Here is a 14,068-nt window from a genome sequence, read left to right as displayed (position 1 = left end):
TAGTCACGACCATATTAAGGGCGGTCACGTGAATTGTCATTACTTAATTAATTATTTGCACAATTGCATCGTGGATCGTCAATGGATGCAAACGTAATGCTTTAGTAAAAATATTAAAGGCTAACCAGACCGAAAACCATGGGACTAGTACAATAAATATTAGCCTTAAACTGTTAAACTGTTTCATAACGAACGTTACTGTTTGTTTGTGAACTGGATGAAATCACTGTCCTTAAAAACGTTATGCAATGCAAGATGCTTGTTAAAAAAAGTGTCTAATCGCTGATGCTTCAGCAGGACGCCCGACTCGCCAGCGCATCCATCGGATCAACTGGCTCCGGCGGTTTGATTAGTTATGGGAATGGGCGGTACCCGGTGTGTGTATGGGTATATACGGCGGATGTTGTGAGTAACGAGAAATTTTTGGCACAACCGGCACTGCCACACGTCTTCCAACCCGGATGCTGGCGCTAAAAGTGCATTTTATTCCAACACATCTATTTCTTTTCTCCCGAGTTTTTTCCTTGACGAGAATGCTGCCATGTCTAAGCCAGCGGATGAATACAGTGACACGCAATAGCCATACAATTTTCAGCGTGGTAACCTGATGGAGGCTAATATTCCTCTCTTTCTCTGGATGATTACTATTTATCCCGCGCAGCTGTTGCGCAAGACGCGTGTGCAGTGTGCGGTGCACGCCTAATACCGCATCATCATCATCTTCCAAGGGGAGACTGGCCCACGGAGTATAAGGCTTGTAATACCGCAAGCCCAAAAGGAGAGGAGAAAGGCCAATCTTGACAGCTGCAATCTGCAGGTTGACGAGTTCCCGTACGTATGTGCAGTGTATATGTGCTGGCCCGTATTAACAAAGCCCCAACTGTCGTCAACGCTAGCGGCTGCATTATATTTTGATTGTTAAGACTGTAGACGGTTTTACACGGCACACATATCATCACATATACGGCAACGGCGGCCCGGGAAATCAGTAATATTGCTCCCATGTTGCCGGAACGCGGAACGGGATCTTTAAGGATGCCGGTGGCCCTGAATTTTCTCGATCTGGCGGAGCCACGTTTGGCCGACAATCTGAAGCAGAATGGGGAAACTCTGGTCAAGTTCATCGGTGTCCGTAAGTACTTACTGCTAATAATGATTTTTTTCTTGTCCTGCCAGGTAGTGTTGTGTAATGATAGTGATTGATTTACAATGTAATCAATTGATTTATTTCGAGGATTTGCGGTAGATTATGCAATTCGATTTGTTCCTATACTCCGGCGTGTTTTCTATGGGGTTTGTTTGCCCAACCAGCATCTGGGCTCTGTTTAGCACTTAGCCTAATGCTGTGCCGTATTTAAAGTGTGTAATGGGTAAATATTTTTACTCTGCCGTAACGGCGCGTTCTCTCTGTCATCTGTGTGTATGTTTCGACCGGTTAGCGTGAGAGGAATACGAATACATTGACAATGTTTTTGCATATTATATGTTATCTGAAAAACAGATTAAATTTTTATGGCTTTTATTACAACTAGAAGTATGTGTAGCAGTGTAATAGCGCAGGCCATTCCTTTTTCGGTTAAATTATGGCAGGCGCTGGCGCTGATCCTGCGATATTACTTGTACGATCACGCTCGGAATTGCATTAGCGATCATCTATCGAAAAAGTGGGCCAACCGCTCAAAAATTGATTCTCGGTGAAGTTTGCGAAATGCCGATCGTTATTAGAGGAACTCGATCTGTCATTTTATAGGAGCAGCTTATATTTCAGATTTTTTCAGTGGTGACGAAAACCGTCAGCGGCTTTTTTGAAGCGTTCTTGTTATGTTTCATTTGTCTGTTTATCGGGTGGTCAACCAATTGTTTGATTGTTTTTAGCAGAATTATTTATTGAATATTCGTTTTGTGGTTTAGAATTAATCAAAGATATGTAGGTGGCTATATATCGATAAGTTACGATGATGAATTCGAAAAGTCACCTGCAGTTATTTAAATGCAAACTAAGACAATACTTCGTACAGTGCTTGAGGGTCGAGAATCTCCCTATAGCGCTTTTCTTACCCACAGTGAAGTGTGTAGAAAACTACGGTTGACCTATGGTTCTAACCATACTTCTACATTATGCAGTAATGCTAGATTCTTTTTACGATCTTTACAGCGGTTTGAATTTTCCCACAATTGTTTTGGTATATGTTTTTTGCAGAGACTAACAACAGCTGTGGCAATTTGATTCATTGAGGTACCTTTACTAAAAATAACATATAACCAGCCAGTACAAAGGAAGAACTGTTTAGTCCGCATTTGACGGGACTGCAAAGTTTTCATTTCGTAGCCAGCTGGTGACATACTTTATTACTGGAAAGTGGAAACTTCCTAAGGCTTCTTAAATCACTAACGAATACGGGCAAAACTGTGCTAATTCTTGAAGTCACCGACAAGACTTGACGTCGTAGCAGCCTTATCGTTTATGTTTAATTAGGATATATTACTACTGGTAGTATTCCATTGCGACTGCTGTCGAGCAGGCGTGGTAATATGCCGTCGTATTCCTTCTGTTATTGACGGATGTGGCTCATAATTATGACAACACGCTTTGCCATGGAGCAGGGTGATGAAATATGTTAAAATACAGAACGCTACTGCATATATATATGTACTGATTGAAATATTCATAACGCAACAAAAAAATTCGTTACGTTAACCTCGATATTGGTGTAACGTATGTCCTATTTTCCGAAAAAAAACGTTACATCAGTCAGGACAAAATTATTGCAGTAATTCTCTTTAAAATTTTTCAGGATCCTGGGAGCTCTTTTTTTTGTGATTGTTCATGTTGTATTATTTCTTATGGTCTACTATTTTGCACAATAAATAACGGCTAGGTTTCGTAAACAGAACAACTGTGACATTCTCTTACGCTTTCTGCTGTGACATTCTCTTACGCTTTCTGCATTTTAATTTATGACGTCTATGTATGGCACACGACGATTCGTAGATATAATTAATTGTAAGCTCATATCCTCGTAAATGTAATATACCGGTAATCATCGGCGGAATCGTCGAAATGGTAGGCCCAAATGAGATTTGAAGAGACATCGATCGTCCAACTTTTTAAAAAGAATATTAATGAACCCTGCTACTGCTGAATTAAGCACAGCCTAGCCTAGTTGGTACATGTAATCATCGTTGCTATCATTAGGATCATCATTATTATCATCAAGAATGGCTGGTTATTTCGTGGTCAGTTTCATTAAACTGATTTCGTCGTATGGACAATAACACTGCGCCATAAATCTTTTCCTTTATCGTTCCCAGATTTCGTTAGTTAACTTTTCAACACCGGGCGTTGTCTATTTCCTCCCGGAAATGTTTATCGCTCAATCGGCGGTAGATGAGGCTTGACAGGCACTTTAGGTAAACCTCCAGTGCATCAGAGGGGACAACAAGGGAATTGTTAAGTGCCTTGTAACATCAACGAAAACAACTGCGAAGAATGGATATTTTTGTCCCATTGATCGTCACACAAGCGATAACTAACGCGCCATAAAGCGTGTGCAAAACACTTTTATGATGTTAGCACTTTCACGATACCGTCCATACTACTGCCGACTAAACTTATTGCTTAGTATTAATACTGACATTATGAACATTAATATTGCCAGTATTAATTTTCTGTATTCATGAATATAAAAACTGTCAGGCAACCACTTGACACTGATCGACCGCAGTGAACGCATTTAGTTCACAATCAGTTGCATCTCGTAACAATTTCGAATGCGTTCACAGTTACTTATACTGTACTAGAAAGTAATTTTTATCAAGTAAATGCTTACTGTAATTTATTTTCTTTACCAGTTAGTACAGTCCAGTAAGATGCGCCAAAATGTGCAAATTGAACAGCTCAGTACAGCGAATACATTAAAATTAATAAGAACAACTACAAGCTATTTGCTGCACTCATACTCATAATTCCAAACTACGAGTAGTAACAAAGTTTTATCAAATTCTGCGCGTCTCCTTCGCTGTGGTGTATAAATTTGTTTGGCACTTGAAAATTAATTACGCTTGCCTGCCTGGATGCATGCGATTTGTTGTAAACAGTGTGGGAGAAGCAGTAATACAGATACTTCGTACATACTATTACTGTAATTCAATTTTAATAATAATTTCACTGTATTTTTTCGACCTTTAAGTGTAGTAAGTTCGATGATTATTCAAATTTTACCGTGGTCAGCAACACGTACAATATATCAAAGTTAACGGTAGGGATAAATTAAGTGCGTAGATTCATTGACAGCTTCGTTAGCACTAGCAATTTTTGAACATATGTCCACTCATTGCAACCTTGGCACAGCCGTTGATTTCGTTGAACTTGTCAGCTATTCCAGGAGTATCCCTGGCAATAATTAAAAATAACGTTTTGTGTATTAGGTAGACACATTAAACGAGAGGATTCTGTTTTCTGTACTGCAGCGATATGGAAATATCATACTCCGTCGGCACGTGAAAATTCGTCGCCTGAACAGTCTCACATTTTTAGAATCCGCCTACAGTGGTGTCATTTGTATCATAAGCGTTGTCCTGAAATTTAATGATGTCCGGAATTTTTATGACGCATTAAAGAGATCTAGTAGGAAAAGTATATTTGTCAAATTAGTTCTATAATTAAAGGAACGTAATTTCCGTTGATCATTCAGATGGTTGCGGTACTGCTCGCGAGCGGTCGTACCTGATGAGTTTTAAAATAGCCTGCGTACAATGCTCCGTGTTTCTTTTGCAATTTGTGAATTATACTATAACTATATCATAAGTAGACTTTTATGGAATGGACAGCTATGGAATAGCCTGCGTATAATGCTCCGTGTTTCTTTTGCAATTTGTGAATTATACTATAACTATATCATAAATAGACTTTTATGGACAGAGGGAACTACAGTCCAGTAGAGTTTCACAAGCTTAAGAGTTTGAACTATTGTACTTTAAAGTTAATCCGTGTAATGTATGTATACGCTGCAAACTAGCGCATGGGACTTTTTGCACTGCAGTACGCCCCACGTATACAAAAGTACTTGTTTACCTGTATTTGTTGTCAATAACCGCTCAATAACCGCTTATGGTTAGCTCGCCTCCGAGAAAACATGTCTGAATCTTGCATTTTAAGCACCATACAGTCGCAGATAAGGGAATTAAGTAATTTTGTAAGCGACGCGCGGGTTATTTGACAATGAAAGTCTGAAAACACTGGAAGCACAGGGAAACGTTTGTGTTATTTCTTGCAGTTGGAGAATATCTCCAAAAAAGCGCTGCTTTATACGAACAACATGGAGAAGAACTTAAATCGCTCGCCACACAAGGACGCCAACAGCTCCAAAAGCTCGCCAATGATGGGTGTGTTCGCAAAAATGTTCTATATAGGTCACTAGTAAATACCCATGCCAGCGCGATAAAGGTTGCTGTAACCAAGCCATGTTTGACCGTTGTTAACATTTTTAAATCCTTATAAAATGAGTAACAACACAAAGTATTGTGTATATATAACGTTTTCGTTCTACCCGTATCAATAACCTTTCGTTGTGGACGTTTGTGTTGTTGTCATACATATAAATCGACTGTGCCCGTATTTTTCTCCATGAATTCTTTAAAGAATGAAAGTACTGTATTAAACCAGCTATGATTTCAAAATTGATGTGAATACAGATGTGATTCATTTTTGAAATCGTAAGCTTATTTGCTTTCTCAGACTTTTTTTCGCGGTCGCTATGTATTCAACGGTTTGTGTGTGCTTACAGAGATTATCTGATACCAAGTTTATTGAAAACATGGGATCAGATGCTCAATTATACTGCCATCAGCGGAGAGGTAATTGCCGATTAATGTAGACGATGTCATTGTGCATCGTCAACGTAACGTATAATAATTATTAACGTATAAACTTTGCGACTGCTCTTCGTACAGGAATGTGTGGATTTATCCAACAAGATATCCTCCGACATTGTAATCCGATTGTTTAACAGCACATCACACCGTAAAGTGCAAACACAGAAGCTCTTCGAGGAACGATCAACATTAGAATCGGTGATCAATCAAGCAGAAGAACAGTTTTATCAGGTTAGGAACGCTTTCTCGTCATTATGTACCTCTGATGGCTAATTTACTGTTTAGACTTGCTTGCTAACCATTTAAGCCGCACTTACCGTATAAGGTCCTTATATGCTTGATACAAACGCTGCTTGGCTTGGAGTTCTGTAACTGCTATCAATTTACACAAAGCTAAAAGTTAACACAAAGGTCATCGGTTTTTAGGCACAGAAAAACTACGTCGAAGCATACAGCAACTTTCTTTTGTCAAATGGCGATCGCGCTGCAGATTCCCAAACAAAATCCCGCTATTTGAACGCTCACAATGCATACGTCCTTCAGCTTCACCGCTATAATAGTTTAATGGAAGACTTTCAAAACAATATACTGCCCCAGTGGTTCCAGGTAATCATCTGAGTTGTCATTTAAAAGTCATCAATAGGTGATGTTTGTTTCAAGTGGTTTTTGCGTTTATGTATGCCTTTCTATGAATTCTCTTTTCCGGCAGGAAGTGGAAAATATGTACACTGACGTTTATTCAGTTTTATGCACCTCCCTTATTGATCTCAATCAGCGTCAGGGTATTAAGGTGCGCTTGCGTGAAACAAAATGCTGTAGTCATCCGGATTTCAGGGTATATTCTGTCCAATACAAACCTGCACATTTTTTAGACTGTTAACGAAAGTAAGCGCTGTGAAGAGATAATACAAATGGCTAAACAAGTCGACAGCAAAACCGATCTGATTATGTTTGCGCGCGGACTGGATACGGTCGGAAGTCCGGTCGGGCGAGGAAAACGCTTTGAATTTCAGCCCCCTGCGCATAGTGCTCAGGTACGCCGACAACCATTTTTTTTCTGTTCTACCGAAATGCCATGAAATGTTTAGAGTGTTATTCTTTAAATAAATTGCAGCTATACCTTTATGCCGTAATTGGCACTGTTTTGTGTTAGTGCATTCATCGACGGGTTTTATCGTGCGCCGTATATAGAATAAAATTGTAAAAGTATCTATATTTATCACATGACAGGACGGCCCAAAGGACGAAATTGTCATGGATAATTTTACCACTAAAAATGTGCGCTCTTTACTGGAAACCCTAGCCGACGAGGAAGGAGCCCTGGAGGGACAGCTGAAAAAGCAATACCAGATTCTAAATGATCTCTTGAGTGCTCAACAGAAGTATGCTGTTTTTATTGTTAACTCGAGGGGATTCATTTATTAAAACATCTACTTTATCCCTTCGATAGACATATGGAAATGCACCTGTACAGCAAAGTTTCGGCTGTTCAGGAGGAAATCAGCGAAACACGCAAGATAATCCGCACTTTGAAGATAAAGATATCGGCCGTCCATGGGCAGGTACGTCTATCGCGGGTTATAATTCTGTTACGGGTACAACGTATAAGATCAATGTATTATCCTTGGGCTCCCTTTTACGATTCACTGAATGATGTGCAACGCATCTGACGACAAAATTACTTTCTGCTTAACCTTTTCCTGCTTTCTTGTGACGAAGAAAAACATTTCACGGGGTCCGGAAGTGACCGCTGCACAGCAAATCCTCATATTTCAGTTATGACGCACAATCGTAGAAATAAGTGAGACGGGTGTCTTTTTGCGAAATAAAGGCGCTTTTCCCGCTTTTTCAAAGTTTGGAATGTATGGTAACTCGCTTTCTTATTCATACTACGTGTAATTACTGCGTACAGGTGCGCACAGGCACGTGACGTTTTCTTCGACACATGTTCTTTATTCTTTATGCCTAATCAGTTATTGGTTTACACCTTTAGTACTTCATTGGAAAATAACGTAAGCAAATACGATGAAAACTGCTAACGCTTCACATGAGACGGGTACATAAAATATACATGAAAATGGCTCATACCGGTACATGAAATGTGCACAGCGAACAGATATCAGAACATTAAAAATTAATAGAAAAAATAAAAGAAAACTTTCCTACCGCTTTCTCTCATTGTACTGTATTACAAAAGCTATAAAAATTATCACGAAAATTTTGCAACAAAACAAACCGTGAAACGATTCGCAAAGGCGTTGCTTACTGGCATTTCAAAAATATTTATGTAGATTATAAGATTTGTACAGCAGGGCGGTGTGCTATGGGCATGTTACGTTTTCTGCGAAGATTTTCTCGTTCTTTTATGTACTCATCAGTCTTGCACGCATGTTATAAAGTAAGATATAACACATTTGTTAAAATAAATTAGTTTGTGCAATTGTGTATGGAATATGAATTTATGATGATTACAAACGCTCGTATCGTATCCATGCTCTTTTTTGGATAATGAGTAAGCAAATGGATAGAAAGAAATGCAGTGACTGAATTAAAAGCTACTTTGTAGTTGACGCGCATCTGCCATCGAGTATTCTGTACTTATCCGCAAATTTATATGGAGTTAATATGTTGTTGCATAGCGTATTACTTGGTTATGTTCTCTTTTATGGCAAGAATTTACAACGAAAAAACCATATTTTTAACTTCCTGTCATATGCATGCGATGCAGTTATTTCACTACTTGTACTTGATGATTTTCTGCTTCTAGTTTTTGCACGTTGTGTTGCACATTATGCCAGGTGAACATCACGGGCATGTTTGGTAAGGCTACTACGAATATTTATCTTCCTTTCACGATTTGGGATGGGATTACTTGCATGCCGAAACCGCAGATGTTATATTAGGCTGCACAGAGCTGCACATCCGAACAGCAAATGTAAAAAAGCTCTTCCCAACGACTGCAACACACTGCTCACAGGAAATGTAACATACGTACGCCTTGATCGTCGGAAATTGATTTGTTTTGGTTAGCTCAAGTTGGTCAGGTCGAGCGGTAAACAATACAACCCGTTTGAAAGTTAAATTTGAAACGTGAAGCAAAGGACAGAAAATACTGGCTAGACTCGCTATACTAGCAACTGTAACCGCTTTGTACAGTTTAGCGAGAGCCATTCCTCTGCTAGTTGTGAACTGCGTACGATAAGCTGATCCTGCTTGTAAAATATCAAATCCCAGATGGGATTTCCGTTCCTTGATGGGCGACTTTTGGTGCACTTGACTGCTTCGGTTGGCCACGTCTGGCTCAAAACGCATTTCACGGCCGTATCAATTATTTTTCTCATTCTATAAATGGGACGAAAGATTTTCCTTCCATCATTTCTGGATGCAGTATGACACTCTGCGGAATAGTAGCGCGTACTATGATTTTCGATATTTATGTCTTCCTTTGCCAGTTGGAACTGCATTGCATAAGAGAAATTAGCTATCAAGCAGTATTTTTATAGCTCCTGCTAATCGCGTTGTATATAGCATGCTGTTTATAAGCCATAATACACTTCCTGATTAATTATTACCAAAATTAATTACTGCTCAAAGTTGTACGATGGCATATCGAGACCGGAAGCACTCTGTTGATTCTCAGTTATGTATCCTGGATGGACGGTATGCTTCGCGTCGCTCGTCGGTTGGATACATTAATCCAGCTGATTTACCAGAACCCGTTATGAGCAATGCCGGCATGAAAACCAAATGGAAGCGAGCGTTTTTCAATCTCAAGCGCAATGGTACACTGAAGCATAAGGAATCTCTTGAGCGGATCCCACAAGAATATGTCGGCAGTATAAGTGACAGCAAACTGCGACCTGGTGGACAAAAAAGCGTAAGTAGTTTCTTTGAAATGGATAACGTGATTCATAGAATATCAGCTCATTAAAAAAATTCCGTGTTTCAAAATGTCCTTAACCAATTAAAAACAGTAATAAATCACAAATTTTTTGCTTAATACAGCCATATGTACATGTACGCAATACGCATGCTGTAAAATAAAGTCTTATTATCAAGTACGAACATAAATACTTTAGAATGAATATCGTGTACGAATATAGTGCAGTATTAAATCGTAAGAGCCGGCTGAAAAAATAACCTAAAGCGTCTTGAATTAAAATTTCTGCATAGATTGTACTAGTACACTAATACGTTAAGAGGTGTTTTTAAAGACATCTATATCTCGACGAGACTATGGTTAGGATTAGTGATAGAAATTATTATTATCTTCATTATTATGGCACTGGAGCACAAGTACAATTATTTTTTTGGCCATGATTAATTGTTGTGAATCATGTTTTTCAGTTAGACTGATTTGAAGTACATAATCATGCACGTCATATTTATAGTTATAATATCTGTATGCGAAGTGGCTCATCAGCTTAGACCACAGAGCGTGTGTACGGGAAAATTGTGTTTGGTATACTTCCGATTCAGTCAGCAAAACAAGGCTCTATTCCACTACAAAAAGATTAAGTGCTTATAAGGATAATGATAATGGTCCGCTTATGTGGAACTCCTGCTTTATTAATGCTATGGTTCGCTGGCTGCCGGTTCCGGTCAGGGAATCCTAATTGAGACCGGATGAGATTGGAATTGCTGTATACGTAACCTGCAGGAGCGCATTCAAATGTTTTTTATAATGGAATTGGGTGCCCTTGGCAATGGTAAATCTTCCAGTGTTACGTCTGTACACACGCGATAACAGTTTCACATTGCCTGTATGGTTCACACAATGTTCGCGAATGACAGGAATTACGAAATTTTTACAAATTTCGTAAAAAGAAAAGTAAAAGCAATGGAAAAAATAACAGTACTGAGTAAATTAATTTTGTGAACATTAGTTTTGCTTTTCTAACTATAACCTAACTGGTATTTGCAGAAGAAAAAGCGATCGTATTCGTGATTATAGTACGTGTGTTGATACTGACTGACATGAATTACGTATATATAATCGTAAATACATGATACATACATCCGACTGATTCGAGTATGCATTGTAATTGTTTTTATAGCCAAGGCTCCGTCGAAATTTGTTCAACCGTTCAGATCCACTGGGTAACGATCTAATTGGTTCATCCAAGACTTCTTTGGTACAAGACGCCAGTTACAAAGCAGCAATCGGAAATGGCGATGATCGCGACATGGATCCCGTTTATTTGCTGCTAAAGAAAGGTTCTTATTTGCAACTACTGTATAAACCACATTACCAATTGCACCAAATTTGCAATCTCAAGAGCCTCATCTGTATGATTTCGTAGGAGCAAATTTGAATAGCAAACCGCGACCGGATGGGAGCGATAGCGGCTTCAGTTCGGAATATAGGAGATCAACGCCCAGATCCAGCAATGATACCCTTCCCAGTACATCTGGCGCAGGAAACACCACATCTTCAAGACGGTTAATTGGTAAAAATACTCAGTAAAGACATCATGGTTTAAAAAGAAATTTCTTCGTTTTGCTAAAAAACCAGTTCTGCACTGATTCAGTTAGGGTTTCTACAAAAGCGAATATGCATCGTTGAGTTTACGATTAGTTGCTTTGCTTTTATTAACAATAAGTGATATTCGAGAACCTTAATAAAGAAAAATCAATTAAAAAATTTTACAACCGCCAAAAATTTTGATATTCAAACTTTCAAAATACGGCTGTTATTTTAACGTTTGCTACATTGTTGTTCTGCAGATCGCAGAAACAGTTCCATGTCAGAACCGGAATCAACAACAGCACAAGTTAGAGCCCCAATGCTGAATGCGCGAATGAAGAGCATATCGCTGGATAATGAACCACCGCAAGAACTTATCCAGGGTCGTAAAGGGAAGCCGGCGCTGGAGCGAGGAAATAGCACTGTGGCAGCTGTGATGCAAGGTATATATACAACCAGCCAAACATTTGAAAAAAGAAATTGTAAAAAACAATTTTAAGATATACGGAATGCAACCAACGGAAAGATTTACATAAGTTGTAACTACCGATTCGCTGTTAACTCAATATCAAACCGCACGCTGAAATAACATTTTAAAATAAATGAAGTTAGCGTGTTCAGAGCGCTTATGTCATAAAACACAGAACTAATACTCGTACCAATGGAATATGTTTCCGGAACAAGACCCCGTATTTGCCGTGTATGACCTTTATCAGGAGTATTCCCTATTTAGCTCTAACATTATTGACATCGAAGCAAATTTTATATTCTCTTGATTTAAATCTATTTTCTAACTGTAGGGGCTCAAAGTCCCGGAGCAAAACAACGTCTCCTGCAGAGTATGAAGATGTTGCGGCATAAATCACTTGATTACGGTGAGAGCTCGGAAAAGGATTCGGATATTGCACTGCTGGCCCCAACAGTTTTACCGGTACGTGATAACTGTACGTGATAACTGTACGTACGTGTACTATGTACGTGATAACTGTTTTATAGCAAATTCTGAACTTGCGGAATTAGTACAGAAAATAATGAAGATTTTAAAATTTATTAAATTGGTGTGATCACTGTGATGTCATCTAACAAAATGTTCCAAGTATAACGAGTGCTGTTTACTTGGCATAGGCAATAGGCTTGGCGAGAAAGACAAAAAAGCGTAGATATTCATGATTCCCATAATTTATGCTGATTTTTTTTCAGAAACCCGTGGAACGTTCGCTTCCACTAAATGTGTTCGTTGCTCTTCAAAGTTATCGACCCAAAGGTTAGTCTGTAGTTAAACGCGTAGCGACGATAACAGTACCACATATGCAGCGCAATCGATTGACTCCGATCCGCGCTGTGTTATGTCTGACATCTTAACAACATTTCCAGAAATATCGCCAATATTGCCGCATCTATGCCGCAACCGATGCTAATTTTTAATTAAATTTTTCTTAGGGCCGGACGAACTTGAATTAAGACCCGGTGACCGCATAGTGGTAAGTTGCACTGATAGCAGATATGCATGACGTTCTTTCTCTTCTATTTGTTTGATTTGCTACACTTTGTTGGAAAAGCTCACGGTTTCGGCATTATCCAAAAAGTTGCAACTTTTACAGGTAACGGACACATCGCAACCTGACTGGTGGAAGGGAAAAGGTTTTGGTACCTCGGCAGGCTATTTTCCCAGGTTAGAAGTTAACGCGAAGCTGTATATTATATTAACGTGTGTAAGTACTGTAGCTGCACAGTTGTGTGGGTAGGCAGATTGTCGATACGACTGGTTTTGGAAAATGAAATGCATGTGCAAGCAAAAGCGCACAAAAGCGACGCTTTCTTTTTCAGGGAATGTGTCGCTCGTGTTAACCCCAATGAAAAAGTCTGCGTTGTCACACATGCGCTGCAGCTGAATGAAAACGGGACGGTTCTTCGACTATCAAAAGACGACGTAAGTTGACGGATAGAAAAAGGACTTTTTCCCATGTTCATAATTAAATTTCTCGCCTTGGGATTCGGTGCATGTCATTTTGCACGTTGTATATATGCAGTCATGTTATAATCACTGCAGAATTTCCATATGAACAGTTAACTACATGAGTGTGCATGTAAATATACTTATTCTTCCGCATTCGTTCTGCAGCTGTTTCACTTGTTTTTGCAGATTGTTATGACCACAGGACCCGACGAAGCCGGCATGGTCAGTTGTTCGGTCAGCAGCGTGCGCTTTCTGAAATGAAACGTTCCATTGTTTCACTAGGTTCCCATCAGATGTGGAGGAAAGAGAGCTTGCTGTCCCTTGAAATATTTGCAAATGCTGGGCTATTTCGATAATAATCTACCGAAAACTTACGACTAGCAATACCTCTGCGGCTACCCCGGAAAAATGCCAATATTATCACGGGCATTGTAACATGATACGTAGCTAGCACTAATTAGCTCATGCTGTATTTTCCTTTCCGCATTCTGCAGCGTTTTAAGCTAGCGAATAGCAACTGTACAGACAACGTATATTTTTCCTGCTAACGATTTTAGATGATACTGACTAACAAATACGGAATTCTAGTTATCCTGCCAAATCCAGATTATATCCCTTTCGTATGTCAACTATCTGCAAACCATTGATGTTGATGCTGCAGGAAGTTCAGATTTTTATTGATTCATATGTATTACGGCTTAGTTTTTGTATTATTAAAACTTTCAGCACTATCTCGGCGAAATAAAATGCTTTCTCACTGTCCTTCAGCA

At 39.2% G+C, this 14,068-nt stretch overlaps 1 protein-coding gene across 2 annotated transcripts; it reads left to right on the top strand.

Annotated features, from left to right (window-relative positions):
- Positions 1-416: 416 nt before the first annotated feature.
- LOC129585637 (uncharacterized) lies at positions 417-14,029 on the top strand. 2 transcript variants are annotated; one of them, XM_055478389.1, is made up of 21 exons: positions 417-831; positions 931-1,132; positions 5,277-5,385; positions 5,787-5,856; positions 5,953-6,105; positions 6,301-6,480; positions 6,584-6,664; positions 6,747-6,908; positions 7,105-7,256; positions 7,325-7,436; positions 9,515-9,751; positions 10,932-11,091; positions 11,178-11,324; positions 11,602-11,784; positions 12,142-12,272; positions 12,542-12,605; positions 12,782-12,822; positions 12,943-13,013; positions 13,169-13,271; positions 13,485-13,520; positions 13,581-14,029. In XM_055478389.1, exons 2-21 carry the CDS (start codon positions 1,003-1,005, stop codon positions 13,677-13,679), a joined length of 2,421 nt encoding a protein of 806 aa, XP_055334364.1. In that variant the 5' UTR covers positions 417-831; positions 931-1,002; the 3' UTR covers positions 13,680-14,029. The 2 variants fall into 2 exon arrangements, with proteins under 2 accessions (XP_055334364.1, XP_055334363.1); XM_055478388.1 differs by having other exon boundaries at positions 924-1,132.
- Positions 14,030-14,068: the final 39 nt, after the last annotated feature.

Source organism: Paramacrobiotus metropolitanus, unplaced genomic scaffold (genome assembly GCF_019649055.1).
Source record: "Paramacrobiotus metropolitanus isolate TYO unplaced genomic scaffold, Prichtersi_v1.0 Parri_scaffold0000018, whole genome shotgun sequence".
Taxonomy (NCBI): domain Eukaryota; kingdom Metazoa; phylum Tardigrada; class Eutardigrada; order Parachela; family Macrobiotidae; genus Paramacrobiotus; species Paramacrobiotus metropolitanus.
The sequence above is the reverse complement of the archived record's forward strand: the minus strand, read 5'-3'. Positions and strand labels throughout refer to the sequence as shown.

What these genes read in the sequence shown, in the direction of transcription:
- LOC129585637 (XM_055478389.1), top strand. Translation starts at nt 1,003, where the DNA reads ATGTTGCCGGAACGCGGAACGGGATCTTTAAGGATGCCGGTGGCCCTG. An exon ending in TATCGGCCGTCCATGGGCAG is followed by an intron (nt 7,437 to 9,514) that starts GTACGTCTATCG and finishes GTTGATTCTCAG; the next exon opens with TTATGTATCCTGGATGGACG. An exon ending in TGGCCCCAACAGTTTTACCG is followed by an intron (nt 12,273 to 12,541) that starts GTACGTGATAAC and finishes ATTTTTTTTCAG; the next exon opens with AAACCCGTGGAACGTTCGCT.